Source organism: Leptopilina heterotoma, unplaced genomic scaffold, assembly GCF_015476425.1.
Source record: "Leptopilina heterotoma isolate Lh14 unplaced genomic scaffold, ASM1547642v1 Lhet_384, whole genome shotgun sequence".
NCBI classification, from domain to species: domain Eukaryota; kingdom Metazoa; phylum Arthropoda; class Insecta; order Hymenoptera; family Figitidae; genus Leptopilina; species Leptopilina heterotoma.
Genome location: NW_025111057.1, coordinates 474,884 through 496,400, shown reverse-complemented (window position 1 = coordinate 496,400; position 21,517 = coordinate 474,884). Strand labels below are relative to the sequence as shown.

General features: G+C 30.6%; 1 protein-coding gene across 2 annotated transcripts in view; it reads right to left on the bottom strand.

Moving 5' to 3' along the window:
* LOC122505982 (ribokinase-like) overlaps positions 1-21,517 on the bottom strand; it is a 182,393-nt gene that overhangs the window by 9,381 nt on the left and 151,495 nt on the right. For both annotated transcript variants that reach the window (XM_043617911.1, XM_043617912.1), the window contains 2 exons: positions 14,629-14,720; positions 14,313-14,501 (listed from right to left, as the gene is read on the bottom strand). In XM_043617911.1, the coding sequence (XP_043473846.1) occupies positions 14,313-14,501; positions 14,629-14,720 (281 nt within the window). The remainder of the gene's footprint in view (positions 1-14,312; positions 14,502-14,628; positions 14,721-21,517) is intronic.

Below are 21,517 nucleotides of genomic sequence, written 5' to 3'. Positions count from 1 at the left end.
CTAATAACAAAAGTACACCTGTAGGTGGCAGCATTGCACAGTAATTATAACTTCAATACTTCTTCCTAATCCACTGACACAGATATTTGTTTTAAATAATCAAAAATTATGGTCATGATGATATCTTAGTTGCCAATAAATACACATATTATAAAACAAAAAAAAGTTAAGTAAACAAAAAGACTATAGAAATATGTGTTATGACAATTGTAAACAAATTTCTAATTCACAATATTCAATTTATCTCTTAAGAATTCAAAACGAACTCTTTCCAATGACTTTGTTAGCAAATCAGCTACCTGATTGTGTCCGTCAATGTGTTCCACATTAATTCGATTTTCCAAGTAACACTCACGAACAAAATAGTACCGCACTTCTATATGTTTGGATCTTTTATGAAACTCCGGATTTTTTGTGAGTTTCACAGCACTAGCATTGTCCACAAATAGAGTCGGCAGATCCTCATCTCCAGAACTTAATTCTCCAAGCAGACGTTTTTGCTAAATTACACTACCGTCGGGAATTATCGGTACGGCTGCACGCGCACGGCCCAAAAACATACAAATCTTTAAATCACGATTTTTTTGTAATACAAATGTCAGAAAATTAACATTTGTTAAGGGGACTTTCTGGTTTAGAATTTCAAAAAAATCGATTTTTTTTTTGCTTAAAAATGTTCCTTAGTATCATAGAATTACTGTCCCAAAACGATTTTTAAAAAATATGTACAAAAACAAAAGTTATAACAATATTTATGACGGTATGTATTTCAACAACAATCTACAGTTATCTTATTTACATATTTGGTGTTCCTCTTTTATTGATATTAGCTTGAAACATGTTACTCGAGGGTTTTTGGGGTCGCTGATTACGAATTTGATGTCAGTTTTTGAAAATACAAAATGGCGGATCCAATATCGCGGACGAAAAAATAAAAATTCAACCGGATTTGCTTAAAACTTGTTACTCGGGGGTTTTTGGGGTCGCTGATTACGAATCTGATGTCAGTTTTTGAAAATACAAAATGGCGGATCTAATATGGCGGACAAAGATTAAGAAATTAATTAAATTTAGTTGAAAATGGTTACTTGTGGCCTTTTGAGATTGCTAGTTATGAATATAGGCACAAAACATTAACGTTCTAGGAACGTTTTAAATACATATACACTGAAAAAAAAATGCTATAGAATCTAAAGATATGCTATTGCGGGCTGCCAAAAGCAGATATTGTTGAATGAATAGCATATGTTCAAAATCTTAAAGCATTGCGTTTGAATCAAATACTTCATTATCAATTTTGAAAGTAATACTGTCCGCCATATTAGATCCGCCATTTTGAATTTCCAAAAACTGACATCAAATTCATAATCAGCGACCCCAAAAACCCCCGAGTAGCAAGTTTTAAGCAAATCCGGTTGAATTTTTATTTTTTCGTCCGCCATATTGGATCCGCCATTTTGTATTTTCAAAAACTAACATCAAATTCGTAATCAGCGACCCCAAAAACCCCCGAGTAGCAAGTTTTAAGCAAATCCGGTTGAATTTTTATTTTTTCGTCCGCCATATTGGATCCGCCATTTTGGATTTTCAAAAACGGACATCAAATTCGTAATCAGCGACCCCAAAAACAGCGGGATACGAAGTTCTGTTGTAATAAAAAGTTGTTTGATATTCATGACTCAATGAATTATGTTATGAAAACTTTAAACGCGTTTTTCTCGAAAACTCATTTTTCAAACTGGTACAGAGCTTTTCTCGAAATCTACCGAACCGATTTTGAAATCCCAAAATTTTTTCGATTCTTTATTTAAAAAACTGGTGCCTAAACCTCTAAAAACTCATATTTCTACCGCCTGTGTTTTTATATGGAGGTAAATTGACCCAAAAACACGGCGTTTTTGCGAGTTTTTGAGAAAAATGTACATATAAAATAAAAAAACCTTTAAAAAAATCGTTTTTGAGGTTTAGGCACAAGAATAAATCCTTATGAAGAGATTCCCGTTTGGAACTTGAATTTATGTATTACAGGTTGCCCGGAATCTAACGTACCAAAAAAAAGGTATCTTTTGGAAGACGCCACCTACAGCTATGAAATTGAACTAAATACACTCAAACATATTTTTTAAATTTTCTCTACGCAATGTGCTACAATGTCCAAAAATAGTTTTTACAATTTCTTTAATACTGTTCTTACAATAAAAGTTTTAAAACCTTCCTTTTTTGTCAATTCTAAACCAGAAAGTCCCCTTAATTTTCTGACATTTGTATTTACAAAAAAATCGTGATTTAAAGATTTGTATGTTTTTGGGCACTAAACCATACCATTCGAAAGATTATTAAATTCTACGATTAATGGTACATAACTGAAAATTTTAATAATTTATACAAAGATTGCAGCAATTGACAAATTTGACAAAAAAATTTTAAAAATACAATTTTTTTGGAAATTTTTTCAACCCCTGCACATTTTTTAAAAATTGCAGACAAAATTTGAAACTTATATAGGTGTGATCATTCAAGTCTCATCTTTAATTTAAGACCAAAAGAATTCTAAAATCTTAATCGGTTAGCGAGATATCATTATAGACGGACGAGCATTTTCAGCCAAAAACCGTTCAAAATCGACTAATTCAAAGCATTTGTCAAAAAACATGCTCGGACGTTTATAATGATATCTCACGAACCGAAAAAGATTTTTAAACTCTTGTGGTCTTAAATTAAAGATGAAATTTAAATAATTACACTTATGTAAGTTTTAAATTTTTTCTACAATTTTTAAAAAATGTGCAGAGGTTAAAAAAATTTCCAAAAAAATTGTATTTTAAAATGTTTTTTTGTCAAATTTGTCGATTGCTGCAATCTTTGTATAAATTATTAAAATTTACAGTTATGTACCATTAATTGTAGAATTTAATAATCTTTCGAATGGTATATTTGTTAATTTTCTGACATTTGTATTTACAAAAAAATCGTGATTTAAAGATTGGTATGTTTTTGGGCCGTGCGTGTGCAGCCGTACCGATAATTCCCGACGGTAGTGTAGTTCCTTGGCTCCTTCACTGTATGCCACAAACTCAGCCTCCGTAGTAGATAAGGCTACTAAATTTTGTAGTTTTCTTGACCATGAAATTGCAGTACCTCCGTATGTGACAACAACACCACTTGTAGATCTTCTAGTTTTCGTATCTTCTGCGAAGTCCGAATCAGTGAACGCCTCAAGTTTTCTCTTCGGGCATCTCAAGAAAAATAGTCCATAATCTGCAGTTCCATGTATGTATTTAAAAATCCTTTTCACTTCAAGCCAATTTGCTTCAGTAGGGCTTTGTAGGTATCAAGCAGCGTGAGAAACTGCAAACGCTAAATCTGGACGTGTCGCTGTTGTTAGATACATAAGACATCCAACTGCCTCACGGTATGGTTCCTGAGCAAGTAGACAAGAAGAGGATCCTCCACCACTTCTATCTGAAGGAGTTTTCACTGGATTTGAGTGGTCCATTTTAAATCGATGTAAAATTTGTTCAACATATAGCTTTTGACACACAAAGATTCCATCTACACGTTGATAGATCTGCATTCCCTAATAGTTGTTCAAATCACTTGTTGCAATCTTGAACTCGAGACCCAGTTGATGAATAAACTTGTCAATTTCCTTTTTGTTGTTTCCAGCTATTATTCCATCATCAACGTAAAATACAATTATTAACTTTGAATCATTTTCAAATCGGATAAATAAGCAAGGATCAGCTGATGATTGCTTCAACCCCTGTTCATTCATGAATTTAACCAAACGTTGATTCCAGCAACGAGGCGATTGTTTAAGTCCATAGAGGCTCTTCTTCAAACGACACACCCGATTTGATCCATCCTCAAAACCGGTTGACACATGTATACTTCCTCCTGAAGAAAGCCGTGTAGAAAAGCTGACTTTACATCAAACTGACGCAACATTAGATCCTCTTTAGCAGCCTTTGCTAAAACACTTCTCACTGTATCAAGTCTTGCTACAGGACTGAATGTCTCTTGATAATCAATACCAGCCTTTTGCACATATCCTTTCGCCACAAGCCTTGCACGAAAACGCTGAACACTTCCGTCTTCATTGTACTTTTTCCGCAATACCCAACGATTTTTGATTAATTTCACACCTTCCGGTGCTTGCACAAGTTTCCAAGCATCGTTTTCTTTAAGAGCCTCCATTTCTTCTTTCATTGCGATTATCCATTCCTGTTTTGAGCTAGAGTTTATTGCTTCCTCGTATGATTCTGGATCCTGAATTTCAACAGCTGCTTTTAGAGCATATTCTCCAGAAGTCATCCACGCAGGTTTGCTAGTTTCTCGTTTCGGACGATTATTAGAAGTGTTATTTTCCTCGTTCGTTTCTCTCCCGGTGTCGTGATCACTGTCTTCTGCGTCTTTGTATTCCGAAACAACAGATGCTTTATCTTTGTCGTCATGTTTCAATACGTTGTTTTGAATATCATTCGCTGCTACATCAACAAGAGCTTCCGAACATACACGCTCTAGTTTAAAGTAAACATCATGAGAATTCATTATTTTACCAAGTGACGGCACAAATACTTGGTAACCATCTCGAATATTCCAATATCCGACCATTTTACCGCAGGATACTTTTGTTGTCAAACTTCTTGCGAAACTGCTTTGGTATGTGCACGTAACATTCACTACCAAAAATTCGAAAATGATCAAGTTTATCAAGACCTCGACCATTTCATAATTCAGCTGGTGACTTTTCATCCATCGGCTATTTTCCTGTGTGATTAAGCAGGTAAGCAACAGTTTCACAGGCTTGAACCCAAATAGAATAGAAAAAAATTTCAAACACTTTGACACTTCATTTTTTTGTTTAATGAAAAACAGTCGGCGGATTTACTGAAATCGTCTTTGAAAAGGACAAAATATCTCTCACCACGTAAACCGCTTACTGACATAGGACCGTTCACATCAGCATTAATGACTTCCCCAATTGTACTCGCTTTGTTGAGCCGTGATTTAAAAGGCTTTCTATGTGCTTTTCTCAAGGCACAAACATCACAGAAACTCAAATTATCCGATGCCTCAACTTCGATGTTCTTTCTGCCAATCACTTTCTTAACATGCCGCTTATCCTGGTGACCAAGTCTCTCATGCCAAAGTTGAAGCGTTTCTATAGAAGTTGCAATATTAACTAGAGCAGGATGTCTCGGCGAAACTACACGCATATTCATTTCATACGCGTCCACTTTCCAATTTCCCGTAGCCTTAGTCACACCATTTTTAAATAACAATATTTTCTGCTGATCCATTGTTACTTTCATATCGTGTTTCGTCGCACTTTGAACAGAAAATAAGTGTCTCCCTATGTCAGGCACATACCAAACATTCTCTTAGTGTCCAGGTTTCCATTTTCTCTCAACCAACATTTCAACATTAACTTGTCCACAACCATATGCTCGTATTTTTTCTTTACTTGCCACTTGCACATTCACCGGAACAGTAAACTTCTTGAAGCTGACAAAATACTGTTTATTTGCAGTCATATGGTGACTTGCTCCTGAATCGCAAATCCAAGTATCAGAATGTCCGTTTTCAGATGTTGCTGAAAATGCTGTACTTTTGTTATCTTTTGAGGATGAAGGATTATCATTTTTCTTACTTTCATTTAATTTTCGACAATACTTGCGAACATGTCCAGCGGCTCCACAGTGAAAACATCTGTATGTGGATTTGGAACCAGGTTTATCATTTTTTTTTATTTTCTGTTGATTTACCATGAGTTTCGTTTGACTGGTACAATTTCTTTACTGGTTTTGAAAACGATTGAGCGGCAAAAGCACCTGATTCAGCAACAGAGTTTGATGACATTAGACGCTTCTCTATTGTGTACAATTTTTCAATTAAACTGTTTGTTGTTCTCTTGTTTTCATGGAGAGATTCCCACACATTACTAAATTCTTGATATTCAGGACCAACTGATGCTAATATTTGTCCATGAAGTAACTCTACTGGAATATCATGAAATCCCCGTCAACGAAGTTCAGTGTTCATGTCAGCAAACAATTTTTCTACCTTTGCTACATAAGCGGCGACATCGATTTCTGATTCACGTTGCAAGCTGAAAAAATCAGTCATTAATAAACTCAGTCTTTGTATACTGGTTTGTTCATATACACTCACTAATTTATCCCATATATCTTTCGCATTTGTATAGGTTAGAACTATATCTGACACTTGTTGACTAAGAGCACTTGCAATCAACGCTGCCGCTCGAGCATTTGCACGCTTCCACGAGTTTCTCAATTTTCACTTTTAAATCTGACATTTTTCTAGTTTCGATTTAACTACTACGTTCATAAACAGTGACTGAATCCACAAAGAACAAAAAAAATAGCACGCCTTCACTTAACCTCAAAAAACACACAAACATCAATTTCACACTTATTTTCGATGTACTCTGCTGGCTGTTATGTACCTGGGCCCATAATCTATTAAGGTAAACTGTCAATGAGAAATAATTTGTGTTATGAATAAAGAATATAATTCAACTTAAATACAAATAATTATACATGAGGTAAAGACAAAAATGTTCTTATTTGAAACGTATACCGACAACGACTGAGAACGACGACTGTTCACAACTAATAACAAAAGTACACCTGTAGGTGGCAGCATCGCACAGTGATTATAACTTCAATATATTATAATTGACATTTAAATCATTTAATTATGCCCAAAATTAATACGAAATTAGATATGTAATGCTTAAACAAAAAAAACTATGACAATTTCTATGCAAAATACTAACTTTGTATTTGTTACAAGATATGTGTTTAAGAATAAATGTTCTGTTGTGTATGTTTTTATATGTGTATGTAGACAATACTTAACCCCTTGGCAGTCAATGACGTGTATACACGTCATGGTGCAGGTGGGCTCAAACTGTCGATGACGTGTATAGACGCAAGCAGATTTTTGGATACCAAAACAGACAGATTTGTCCACAAATTAATACTCGGGGGGTTTCGGGGTCGCTGACTACGAATCCGATATCAGATTTTGAAAATTCAAAATGGCGGATACAATATGGCAGACGAAATTTTCAAAAATTCATTGGATTCACTTGAAACTTGTTACTCAGGGGTTTTCGGGGTCGCTGATTACGAATCCGATATCAGATTTTAAAAATTCAAAATGGCGGATATTTTCAAAAATTCATCAAATTCACTTGAAACTTGTTACTCAGGGGTTTTCGGGGTCGCTGATTACAAATCTGATATCAGATTTTAAAAATTCAAAATGGCGGATCTAATATGGCGGACGACATTTTCTAAAATTCATCATCGCATTCACTTGAAACTTTTTACTCGGGGGTTTTCAGGGTCGCTGATAACGAATCCGATTTCAGATTTTAAAAATTCAAAATGGCGGATCCAATATAGCGGACGACATTTTCAAAAACTTGTCCGATTCATTTAAAACTCGTTACTCGCGGGATTTCAGGGTCGCTGATTACGAATCCGATTACAGATTTTAAAAATTAAAAATGGCGGATCCAATATAGCGGACAACGTTTTTACAAACTCGTCCGATTCATTTGAAACTTGTTACTCGGCGGTTTTCGGGGTCGCTGATTACGAATCGAGCATAAGATTTTTAAAATACAATGTGGCGTTTAGAATATGGCTGGCGCTATTTTAAAAAATTTATCAGATTTACTTAAAAGTTGTTACTTGGGATTTGTTGATGTCGTAGATTAAAACTATAATATCGGTTTTGAAAATGGCGGATCCAATATAAGAACAAAAAAATATATAAAAAAACAAAATAAATAAAGAAGTGTAAAATCCGACCGCATACCTCCACGTGGTAAACTCTGGGGTCATAAGTAACGTAGTATACTTAACAGCTGACTGCGGGGGGAAATTTTGTATTTATTATCGTTTCAAAAGTTTTTCGTAATCAGAGAAAACCCTCTAGTAATGAGTTTCAAATGAATCCGGTAAATTTTAGAAAATTTTATTCGCCAAATTGGATCCGCTATTTTGAATTTTCAAAATCTGAAATCGGATTCGTAATCAGCGACTTCAAATACAATAGTATGCTCATTAGAGCAAATTTTAGTTTTTTAAAAAGTTGTCGACATTTTGAGCCCACTTAGGGAGCGTTCAGACCTTCTCATGCTAAACTTATGCATGCAGGTTGCCATAGTAGCGTTCAAGAGTGAGAGAGATAGAATAATTTCCTATCTCTCTCACTCTTAAACGCTACCATGGCAACCTGCATGCATAAGTTTTGCATGAGATCGTGTGACTGTACCCTTATGAGATTTTGGTCTTGACTGCGAAGGGGTTAATCGACTCACCAATAAAAATAACATATTTTATATATTGTTATTACCCTTAGACTTCTGTGTTTTTCCTCAAATAATCCAAGTTATGTCACTTGAAAAATGACACTACCCAAGTGCGAAATGCCAAGACTGCAAAAACGGCCCATCATTGGTGCAGTAATGTCTGCCGAGAATTGGCAGTAGTTACTGGGCCAGTATTGGTGTTAAAAACGTCCCATTACTGGGCCAATGATGGCGCCGATGGTCAGAATTTCAAATTTTTTAAGACTGGGCCAGCTCTCGGCTTAATAATGGCACATTCATGGCAAAGTTAATCAATCTTTAATGGCAAAAGACAATTGCCAGTGATGTGCCGACCATCGGCCCAGTAATGGCTCATTATTGGCACTTTAATGGCAAAAAATTTGTATCGTTCATGGCAAATTATAATTACCAGTATTGGGAAGTAGCTTGGCTCAATAACGGCACAATATTGGCAAAGTTGATCAATCTTTAATGGCAAATTTCAATTGCCAGTGATGTCACGAAGATCGGCCCATTAAAGGTACATTAATGGCATTTTAATTTGGTAAAATTTTTTATAAGAATTTAATTTTAAGAAACATTCAGTTATTCAATAAATTATTTATTTTGTATTTAAATAATTGAGTAAGCTTGAAAAGGATTCAAATTAAAATATTCAAAACTTCGAATTTTTTATATTTTTAACTATCAAATTTAAAGAATTAATTTTTTTGAAAAAGCTTAATTAAGTATTAATTTTAAAAAGAAGTTATTAATGTTTTCAAATAATTTTACAATTAAAGAAATTCGTAAATAAATGTAACAGAAACCTTTTTTTGAGTAAAATTTTTCCTTTATTATCTAAAAATTAAGAAATTTTTAATTTATTCAATAAATTATTTATTTTTGCATTCAAATAATTAAATTCTCGTAGAATTTTCTAGTAAAAATTGATTTCAAAATGGATTCTAGTCAAATTTTTAGATAATAATTAAATATTAAAAACATAGCATGAATTTTGATATTAAAATTTTTTTAAATTCAATTGCCAATGATGTGACGAAGATTGGCCCATTAAAGGCAAATTAATGGCACTTTATTAGCAGAAATTTTGTATTTTTGATGGCAAAATATAATTGCCAGAATTGGGGCGTTGCTTGGCCTAATAATGGCACATTCACGGCAAAGTTGATCAATCTTTAATGGTAAAAGACAATTGCCAGTGATGTGACGAAGATCGGCTCATTAATGGCTCATTATTGGCACTTTAATGGGAAAAAAATTGTTTCTTTCATGGCAAATTATAATTGCCATGAATTAATTGTATTGGGACGTAGCTTGGCTCAATAACGGCACAATATTGGTAAAGTTGATCAATCTTTAATGGCAAAATTCAATTGCCAGTGATGTGACGAAGATCGGTCCATTAATGGCTCATTAGTGGCACTTTAATGGCAAAAATTTTGTATCTTTGATGGCAAAATATAATTGCCAGAATTGGGGTATAGCTTGGCCCAGGAATGGCACATTAATGTCTATCATTTTGTATCTATGATGGCAAATTATAATTGCCAATATTGGGACGTAGCTCGGCCCAACAATGGCACAGTATCGGCCAGTGTAGTGTAGCTTATAAGAACCCATTTGCTTCCTCGACTTCAAATCAGAGTAGCAGAGTGGTCAGAGTGTTAGGCTGTGGTGCGTCAGGTTCAGGTATCGATCCCTGCGAGAGGTAAGAATTTTTCAAATTTTTCAAATTTTTCAAATTTTTTTACACTGTAAAAAAATCTGGTGTAAATTTACTATGTCCGACGTTGGAAAGTTTGGTCACTATGTCCGACGTGGTATTTTTACACGCCGACTGTAATCTACATAACCTGCAAATATTTTTTGAAATAATATTTTCAGTCGTAACTTTTTGTATTTATGAAATATAGCCCAAAACTTTTTGTAATATTATTATTTACTTATGAATTAGCATATACTTTCTATAAATGTACATTATATACACTTTTTTAGAGTTATTTATAAAAACTTGAAAATTTTTCGAAAATCTTAAAGGAATAAGAAAATTACATTCGCCATGTAATTGTACAGATCGTGCGACGTAATATTACGTCAAAGTGTAGAAATACACGCAATGTAAAAATACCACGTCGGACATAGTGATCAAATTTTCCTACGTCGGACGTAGTAAATTTACACAAAACTATTAAATTACATAGTCGTATAATGTAAAATTATTAAAAATAGTAAAACTACTTTTGGAACGAAATAAATTTACTACGTACAACCTATAATTTTGATGTGTGAAATTACAAGTTTTGTGTTATTTTACACCAGATTTTTTTACAGTGTAATTAGTTAATTGAATAAAAAAAAAATTATTTTTATTTTTTTCTAATTTTGTCAACACTGGGGGAGTAATGGCAGCCAATATTGGGCCATTAATGTCTGCCGAGATCTGGCTGCCGACGTCCAACCGCTGTTAACACCACAAGAGTCGGCGCAAAGTCGGGCCAATATTGTCTGCCAAGTCTCGATGCCAGCTTTGCCAATACTGGGCCAGTGTTGGGCCGCGTTGGTTTTCGCACTTGGGTATTGTCATCAAAAATTACTTATCGCTTCTTTTCTCTTATTTCTTTATAAAGAATCTTATTTGATTTGTTCCTACAATAATAAATTAATAATTTCAAATCAACTTACAATATTCAAACTACAGGGTCACTGCATTTAAATATTAGGTTGATGATATTATTTAATCAATCGATTTTAAGTGCGTTAGACGGAGGTTGATATTTCTAATATCAATGAGACTTTAATTGATTTAATTTATTTTATTCAATTCAAACTATTTCATAAAAATGTTAATAGTGGGGAGACTGTTGCACACAGTTTATTAAACTTCTTTGTTGCCAGGCAAGCTTTCTGCAAGCTTGCAAATTCTTAAAGTTGGCTAACACGAGTTCATTGCTCGAAATCCACTATCCTTTTAATATGTGTTTCTTTTCTTGGTATTTAAACCAATACATTTAGAGTCTTCCACAAAAATAACTTTTTCGAAATATGGGTGTTGTCCATTAGGGTGGTCCAAAAATACGTTAAGAAAAAAAAAGTCGGAATTTTTTTGCTCTCACCCCCCAGGATTGAAGTTTGTAGGAAAAAAATACCCCTGTTTTTTTTCTTCATAATAAAATAATATTAACCCGTGCCTCAAAGCCTTTCAAATTTCTTATGTATTTTAAATGAGAAAAAAACCACTTTTCGTAAATTTAATATAAAATCTAGAGAAAATTTTTTTTCACTCGGTTAAGGATGCTTTTCTTCTAGAGTATTTAAGGAATAAAATCCTTTTACATATTTAACATATTTTTTATTTTTTTTTTTTAGTTTTGAAAAATTCTCAAAAAACGGTAATATATTATTTTTTATTACTTATTATCATTTTTTCTCATCTATTGTAATTCAATTGGCTTTTATGAATCTATCAAATATTAAATTCATAAAACCATTGTATTACAATCAATGAGAAAAAATTATAATAACGAATAAAAAATAATAAATTACCGTTTTTTCCTTTTTTGAGAATTTTTCAAAAATAAAAAAAATATAGAAAATAAAAAATTTGTTAAATATGTAAAAGAATTTTATTCCTTAAATACTCTAGAAGAAAAACATCCTTAACCGAGTGAAAAAAAAAATTTTTTCTAGATTTTATATTAAATTTACGAAAAATGTTTTTTTTCTCATTTAAAATACATAAGAAAATTGAGGGGCTTTGAGGCACGGGTTAATATTATTTTATTATGAAGAAAAAAACAGGGGTATTTTTTTTCCTATAAACTTCAATTCTGGGGGGTGAGAGCAAAAAAATTCTGACTTTTAGTTTTTTGGACCACCCTATTGTCCATACTTCTTAACGATTCTTAATTTTAATAAAATAAAATGTCATTTAATATTGTTGGCACAAAAGAAAATATATATCCAAATTACTATTTAGGTAAAATTAAGGATAAGAAATAGTAAATTTGTTACCTTTCAAGGATAGATCGTTTAAATTGTCTTTGTGTAAATTATTTGTATGCAATAGTGTACTTAAGTATTAAACAAAAATTATCAATTGTTCTTTAAGAACAAATGTTTAAAGCTCAAAACCTGATATACCAAAATTTTTTACAAGTAATTTTGAAAAAGATATAACAAAAAAACGAAGACTTCAAAAATTTACTTTCAAGCGTCAAATCACTTTCTCTACCATATTTTTAAGAATAATAAATGAATAACAATGAAACTTGGTACAAACTTACAGTATACCAAGTACATTATTTTGATCGGAAACCGAAATTACTCTGACTTTTATCACTTTTGAATAAATTAAAGTGATTCATTACAGCTCTGATCCATTACCGTGAACAAAAAAATCAGTCTTTTTGATTAAAATATCAAATCGAGTCAATAAGCGTGAAATCGAAAGATTCAAGAGGATAGAATTGACGGTGAGAAAGCAGGATTGTCAGAATGCCCCTAATACGGTTTTCACTCGAAAAAGTATTGGCAGCAGAGATGTTAACTATTTCAAATAAATCTATTTCAAATGCAAAATAGAAAATGCAAAATGCCTATTTTCATTTTACATTTTGAATGCATTTGCCGAAAACCATTTTGCATTTTGATTTGAAATGGTTTTTTTCATTATTTTGTATTTGAAAATGCAAAATACAAGAAAAATTTTTTTATATTGTAGCAATTTTTTCTTTTAAGGAGATTCTTCGGCTAATTCATTTTCTTTTAAATTTTACCAAACTTTATGGGAAAATATTCATTTTTACATACTAAAAACGGAAATTTTCAGGTTCAAAGTTTTAATATTTACATATAGGATTTCACATCAAGCATTCGAAAATGAGATATTTTATTTAATTGCTGAAAAAGTTTTCTTACAATTTTTTCAAAAAATTAGTTTATTGTATAAAGTCAAATTCATAAAATAATATATAAAACAGTTTCATAAGGGATACAATAATCTTATTTTATGGAAAAGTCAAAAAGTTACGTAAAAATAAAGTTCATTTAAAAAAAAGCATTTTATTTTGTAAAACCATTTTGAAAATGCGTATTTTCTATTTTGCATTTGAAATAACTTTTTGAAAACTATTTTATATTTTATATTTGAAATACTTTTTGTGATACCATTTAGTATTTAGCATTTTAAATAGGTTTTGAGACCCATTTTTAACATCTCTGATTGGCAGAAACTCGCCGCCAATTCTATTCGCTCACTGCCAATTCTGCCTTTTTTATTGAGGAATTATTGGTTTTAAAAATAATCAAATTTTACTTATTGGCCCGAGTAAAAATTCAATTTCATCTCCGAATCTCTCTTAGGGGAGAGTGGGGCAAAGGCGCTATGAGGGGCAAAGACGTTTTTTAAAATATCTCCTTTATTTTCTTTCTATTTCAATTGGTATTAAAAATTAAGTTGCAATGCAATCAGACCAATTGATTAAAAAAACAAAAACCTAAAAATATCAAATATTTTAAGAAATATAACAAAAAAATTGTTTTTCAAAAATAAAATCATAATTTTACTGAACAAACTTTAATTTTTTAAAACATAAGTTTAAGTATTTAATTTTTAAAAACGTAACATGTAAATAAATTAAATATTTCTCTACACAACTGGCGTGGTGTTTTAGTTTAATTTTGTATCTAAATATTTTAAATTTAAAGTAAAAAAAAAGTTTGTTATGTGGGGCAAAGGCAATAATGAACATAATTTGGTTAAAAACAATTGAATATTCGAATTTTCTATGTATGTATTTCTATGCTCACCATCATAAATTAGTCCAAACTTGTTATAAAATGACAAATTTTTCTTGAATGTTCATTAGAATTTCTAAAAAACCTATTGACAGTAAAATTAACTTTCATTTTCTGTTGATTATTAAAATTCTCCACTTACTGTAGTATCAACAGGCTTAACTTTATCAGCCGGAATATATTTAACTTTCTTGTTCTCTTTGGAAGCGAAAACGGCTCCATAGGAGCCTAAAGTTATTATAATCGTATTGCATCCCATTTGTAAAAGTTTGTCAACTGCTTTTTCAACATTTTGAAGTGTAAGATTTTCAATTCCAGTTATGCTTTCAGCCTGCAAATACAATTCTGATTATTTGTAACATTTGTTTGACTAAATGTAGAAAAAGTTACTATGAAGTGAAAATAATTTTGTTGAACTTAAAATCTGAAATTAATGTTTTTATTACTATATTATTTACCTCGGATTCATTGATACAAAATACGTCGGCCAGTTTAAAAATTTCAGGAGGAATATTTGCAACTGCAGGTGCTGCATTTACTATCGATAAGCCTATTTTCAAAATAAATTATTTGATACGCATTTCGATTCACTAAAACAAAGTTAGAACTATCATTATATAGAATTTCATCTGGTAGAAATTTCCTTTATCCGTCTTTTTATGTATCCTTGTTAATAAATGTCTTATGCAGAGTAGATAAGCAAAATATATAATAAAGGATTTAGAATTTAAACAAATGTTCAACAATATTAATTTGTAAATCGTACAAGTTCTGTTTAACAGAATTTTTTTTATTCTAAATTTCGTATTTGCGAATTTTTATTTACTTTTATTTTCATTTCAACGAATTTTTATAATAAAAAATTTGTCCATAATCGAACTTTCATTAAACAGAATTCACATTAGATCGAATTTTAATTTTTCAACATTTTCATTTCCTAAAATTTATATTAAATAGAACAGTAATTTAAACAATTTTTTAATTGACAGAAAAAATGTTAAAATGAATTCCTTTTTAGCCGAATTTTTATTTCACTGAACCGAAATTCAATATTAGAAAGATCTATACCTAATGGAGTCTTTTCGGACAATTTATATTTCTATTAACTAAACTTTCGTGTTCTTGAGATATCGGCGAATTAGAAATTCGTGCATATGTCAATTCTGTCACATTTTAATTCTATAAAATAAAATCTACAGCATATGAACATTTGTTAGAACAAATGGAAATTCTACTAATCATAAATTCTGTACAATTGAATTTCGGATGTGAAACTGTCAAATAATATTTTAGCAATTAAAAATTTTGAGAAATCAAAATCTGATCTAATGTGAATTCTGCATAATGATAGTTCGATTAAGGATAAATTTTGTATTTTGAAAATACTTCAAATGAAAATCGTAGGGTAGAACGGGATGAAAAAGCTAAGGTGCAAAAAAGACATTTGACTTTTATTTAAAAACTGTTAAACCAACTTATCAGCCATTTCACGGTGGCCCTAAGCACACTTTAACCCAAAAAAATTGTGGTGGCTGACATAAAAAGTTGCATGTATGTGCCAAAATTATTAAAAACGGTTTTACTTGCAAACATTGCGACACATACATGGTCTGCAGCTGCAAGACTTACACTTCTTACACTGTAAGAAAATTTTTGGAAATTTTCCCAAAAAAATTTAGGAAGCAAATTCCACTAATTATTTAGAAAAATTTCCTAACATAAATAAGGGAATTTTTCTAAAAAATTATAGAAAATTTCCTATAAATTTAGAAAAAATCCCCAAAGTTTAGGAAAATTTCTGAGAATTTGGAAAAATTTGAATATTATTTGAATATTTACATAAAAAATCAAAACTGTTTATATTGTTTTCTGATATGTTATAATGAAAGGAAATTAACTAAAAAAAAGCTTTATTAGCATTATTACGGAAATGCGACACCACGATTTGAACTCTTAGTCGTATATAGTGTTGACTGTGTATAGTGTATTGTATGGAGCCATCAAACCTTGGGAGCTGCGCCTAGACGCACTCGACCAAGGGCGGCTATGAAAATCTCTTGCAAAGAATCAGTTGTAAGAAACATGTGGACCGTACCCTGTTTTATGACTTCTTCTAAATTTCTAAAGATCCAATATTTTCAAAACTCTTCACTAACCGATTTATTCTTTAATTTTTTTCTCTTCATGTTTCTGTTAAATTTATGACATGTATTAAGATGTTTGAGAAATATTTTAAAAAATGCTTTATACACAGAAAATTTTTTAAGCAAAAATATTTTTCTATTTAATTTAGCAGTTTTTAAATTTTAATCAGTAAAAAATAACTAACTATATTAATTAATTAATTGCATTGTAATTACATTACAGTGCATGTAATATATAAAGTAGAAAAATTCCCGCAACAATTTGGAAAAATTCCTTTAAAGATTTAGAAAAAAAAATTCCTAAAAATTTGTAAATATTCCCTCAAACGTTTATAAAAATCCTCTTCCCAACAGAATTTAGAAAAATTTCAATTCGTATCTAAAAATTTCTAAACACTCAGGAAAATTACCATTTTTTTTTTTGGGAAAAAATTTTTTCTAAACACGTTTTAGGAAAATTCCCATGCAAAAGTTTGGAAAAATTCCCGAAATTTTTAACAGTGTATAAACACTTATTAGGGATCTAAACTAAAGCTTGGAATAGAAACCTCTGATTAATTTGCTTTCATAAAGAATTTTTTCAAAAAAAGCTTAGGCGGTCCACTCAAGGTGACATTACCCTATTGATTTACACCCGGAATTAGAAAATTTCCTAAAATTGGAGGTAAATCAGGAGAGCATTTCCGAGGTATCTGTAGGCAGATTTCCCAAAAGTCCCTAAGCAAAAAAAAAAAAAAAATAAATAAAAAAAAATAAATAAATAAAAATAAAAAAATCAGGAGAGCATAGTTTCTAAGAAAGGTTTAAAAAGAAAGTTACCATAAGTATACTACTGTCCTAGTGGGCACACTTGTTCAAAAGACGTCCTAAGGATGTCTTTTGCGGACGTCTTTTGGATTTGTACAAAAAGACGTCTTAAAGACGTCCTATACATGTTCTATGTCTTGGCCAATAGATGGCTTTAAAATGTCTAAAAGACGTCTTTTAGACATTTTAAATCCATCTATTGGCCAAGACATACTGATTTGCAATCAGATTTGATTAGACTAACAAGTTGGTGTTTTCAAAATAACATGTCTTTTAACACTAAAAAATGCTCGGTCATTTCTTTTTCCAAGAATAAACGTACTCTTTACTATTTGTATACAATTGGGCAAGACGAAATTGAAAGGGTGACTCAGGTTTGTGATTTGGGTATTATACTCGATAGTTCCTTATCATTTAATTCTCATATCTCGGAAACCATTAGTAGAGCTCTTAGATCTCTGGGCTTTGTTATGAGAAATGCCTCGTTATTTCGAAATGAACGTACTCTAAAAGTACTATTCTTTACTTTTGTATTAAGTACACTGTAAAAAATTTTTCGGAAATTTTTCCGAAAAAATACGGACAGCACGGAACTCCAACCGGTGGAAATTTTTCCGAATAAATAAAAGGAATTATCTCCCATGAATTTCGGAAATATTTCTTACTATTTATTCGAAAATTCTACATAAATCATTTGAATATTTATGTAAAAAATCAAAACTGTTTATATTGTATTCTGATATATTAAAAAAAATGTAAATTAATTTAAAAAAAATTATTATTTACATTTTTACGGAAGAATCTATTTATCTATCTACCACGATTTGAACTCTCAGCCTTATAGTGCTGTCTGTGCGTAGGGTTTTTTTTAATGGAGCCTTCAACCATTGGGAGCGCACGCTTAGACGCGCTCGACCAAGGGAGGCTATGAGAATCTGCTGCAAAGTATCAGTTTTAAGAAACATGTGGAGTAAAATCTGTTCTTTCTAACTTCTATGGAATTTCGAAAGATTCAATCTCTTTAAAACTGTTGACCAACCGATTCATAGTATTGTTAACTTTTTTCTTTTCACATTTCCGTTAAATTTATGATATATATTTAGATTTTTGAGGAATATTTAAGAACTACTTACTGCATACACAGACACAATTTTGTAGAAAAATTATTTTTCTAATTTATCAGTTTTTAAATTTAAATCAGTAAAAATAAACTAATTATTACTCTTTAAATTTAAGTAAGTGAAAATTCGCTTAGAAAAGTTACGTCAAAAATCTTTCACGCAAAAAAGTACGTGTATGTAGACTTATTTATAAATGATTTTTCATTTATTTTTAAATATATATACATACACGGAGAAAAAAATGCTGTTGAATCAATGACATATGGGTTTGATTCATTGAATAGTGTCATAACGGGCTGCCTAACGTATATGCTGTTGTTTTGAAAGCACCGATTCTAATGATTCGATAGTATCACTTTCTTTGAAACAAAAGCATATTTCTCAAATTGACAGCATACTATGTTAATTCGAAGGTGAATCCTTTTGAATCAATAAACAAAAATTTTTAATTTAACAGTATATGCTTTTGAGTCAATGACTATAACTTTTAAATTTAAAAGCATCATTTTTATGATTCAAAAATTTGTACTCTTAAATTTTTTAGTTGTTGCTATCGATTGAATAATACCATACTGTTAATTCAATTCTTTTATGTGGTTAAATATATACCAACGATAAATTGAAAAAAGGGAATTTTTGTTTACATGTTTTTTATATACTATAATTAATTCTCACACCTTTAACACAACACTTTTTATACCGAAATTAGGTGGAAATTACGGTTTTCCGAATATTTAGTAGGAAATATTTCCGAAATCAGTAGGAGGAATACTTTTTCCACAGAAAAATGGAAATTCTTCCTCAATATTCGGAAAATTTTCCGAAAATGATGGATTTTTTTCCAATATTTGTCGGAAATATTTCCGAGGAAAGATGGAAAAATGTTTCTTCCACAGTAAAACGGAAATTATTTGTTAATATTCGGAGAATTTTCCGGACCTTACGGATTTCTTTCCAATATTTACAGGAAATATTTTCAAGGAAAGTAGGAAAAATATTTCTTCCATAGTAAAACTATAATTATATAAAGTATATCAATAAATTATTTTTTTCACATTTAATTTATAATTATTAGTTAACGTTTTTTTCACTAATTACTAAAGAAAAAAATCCGATATGTGTATTTATATGACGGGTTCCACGTTAAGTGACCCAGGTCAAAATTTTAAATGTTTGGGATCGGGTTAAAATTTTGCAGAAACAGTAGTCCTATTAGATACAATTAAAAATACCAAATATTATTAATTTATTTAAACAAATATTAAAACTGGAGGGGGTCAAAGTTTAAATTTTTGGTCTAACATGGAATATTTGAAAAATTTGTAGTTTCTTTAAAACAAAACGAAAATACGTTTTCTATTTTGGGTTTTTCTGCTGTTTTTCAACACTCTCTAATGGTGTAAACAAATGTAGAGAAAAAAAATGTTAGACCTTGAAAAATTAAATTAAAAAATAAAATTTCATTTTTTCATCAAATGGACAGTTTTTATTTTTTAAAAAAAATTTTTATCATAAAGGTGACGTTTTTTCCTAAAAAAAATGTATAGTTCAAAACGTGGGACAAGAACTTTTAACTGGTCAAAATAAACATTTACTTCTGCAATCCACCGCCCCTGCTCGTTGTTGGGCTATATATTGTTTATAACAATTGAAATAAATTATTTTATGCTTTATTAATTATCTGGTGGTCATATTGGATGAATTTAAATTGATTTAGATCATGTGCATCAACGAAATAAGAAAATAAACCTCCTTTTTTTAAAAAAGTGTATTAATTTGTTAACTTTGATTTAAAAAAAATTATAAATAATTAAAATCTCCAAAATCTGCCTCGAAGGATGTCTTAAGAATTTATTCCCCTTTAACTTAAGACAAAGAACACTCAAATCGGTTAAAAATTGTAAGCTATAGACATTTTTTAATAGTAAATTGTAAAAAAAATTCCACTGTGGGACGGTGCACGGCAGAAGTAAATGCTTAATTTGACTAGTTAAAAGTTCTTGTCCCACGTTTTGACCTATACATTTTTTTTAGGAAAAAACCTCACCTTTATGATAAAATTTTTTTTAAAAAAATACAAACTGCCCATTTGATAAAAAAATGAAATTTTATTTTTTAATTTAATTTTTCAAGGTCAAACAATTTTTTTTCTCTACATTTGTTCACACTATTAGAAAGTGTTAAAAAACAGCAGCAAAACCCAAAATAGAAAACGTATTTTCGTTTTGTTTTAAAGAAACTACAAATTTTTCAAATATTCCATGTAAATTTTTGACCTGGGTCACTTGACGTGGAACCCGTCATATATACTACTCTTTAAATCTAAAAAAGTGAAAATTCACTTAGAATACATCAAAAGTATTCCACGTAAGATAATAAGTATGTATATATATTTAAAAATAAATGAAAAATCATTTATAAATAAGTCTACATACACGTACTTTTTTGCGTGAAAGATTTTTGACGTAACTTTTTTAAGCGAATTTTCACTTACTTAAATTTAAAGAGTAATAATTAGTTTATTTTTACTGAATTAAATTTAAAAACTGATAAATTAGAAAAATAATTTTTCTACAAAATTGTGTCTGTGTATGCAGTAAGTAGTTCTTAAATATTCCTCAAAAATCTAAATATATATCATAAATTTAACGGAAATGTGAAAAGAAAAAAGTTAACAATACTATGAATCGGTTGGTCAACAGTTTTAAAGAAGTTGAATCTTTCGAAATTCCATAGAAGTTAGAAAGAACAGATTTTACTCCACATGTTTCTTAAAACTGATACTTTGCAGCAGATTCTCATAGCCTCCCTTGATCGAGCGCGTCTAAGCGTGCGCTCCCAATGGTTGAAGGCTCCATTAAAAAAAACCCTACGCACAGACAGCACTATAAGGCTGACAGTTCAAATCGTGGTAGATAGATAAATAGATACTTCCGTAAAAATGTAAATAATAATTTTTTTTAAATTAATTTACATTTATTTTAATATATCAGAATACAATATAAACAGTTTTGATTTTTTACATAAATATTCAAATGATTTATGTAGAATTTCCGAATAAATAGTAGGAAATATTTCCGAAAAGAAAAATTTTCATAAATAGAAAATATTATTTTCTAAGTCCAACTTGGACTTGGAAATTCATTGAAATTTTTCTAAGTTAAATTCATTTCATTGACAAGTGGGATCGTTAACTTTGTAGAGGTTCATATCTGTATTGAACGGCTGAGGTGCTTAAGGCGCAGTGTTTCAAGCTCAAGGTATCCGAGTTCGAT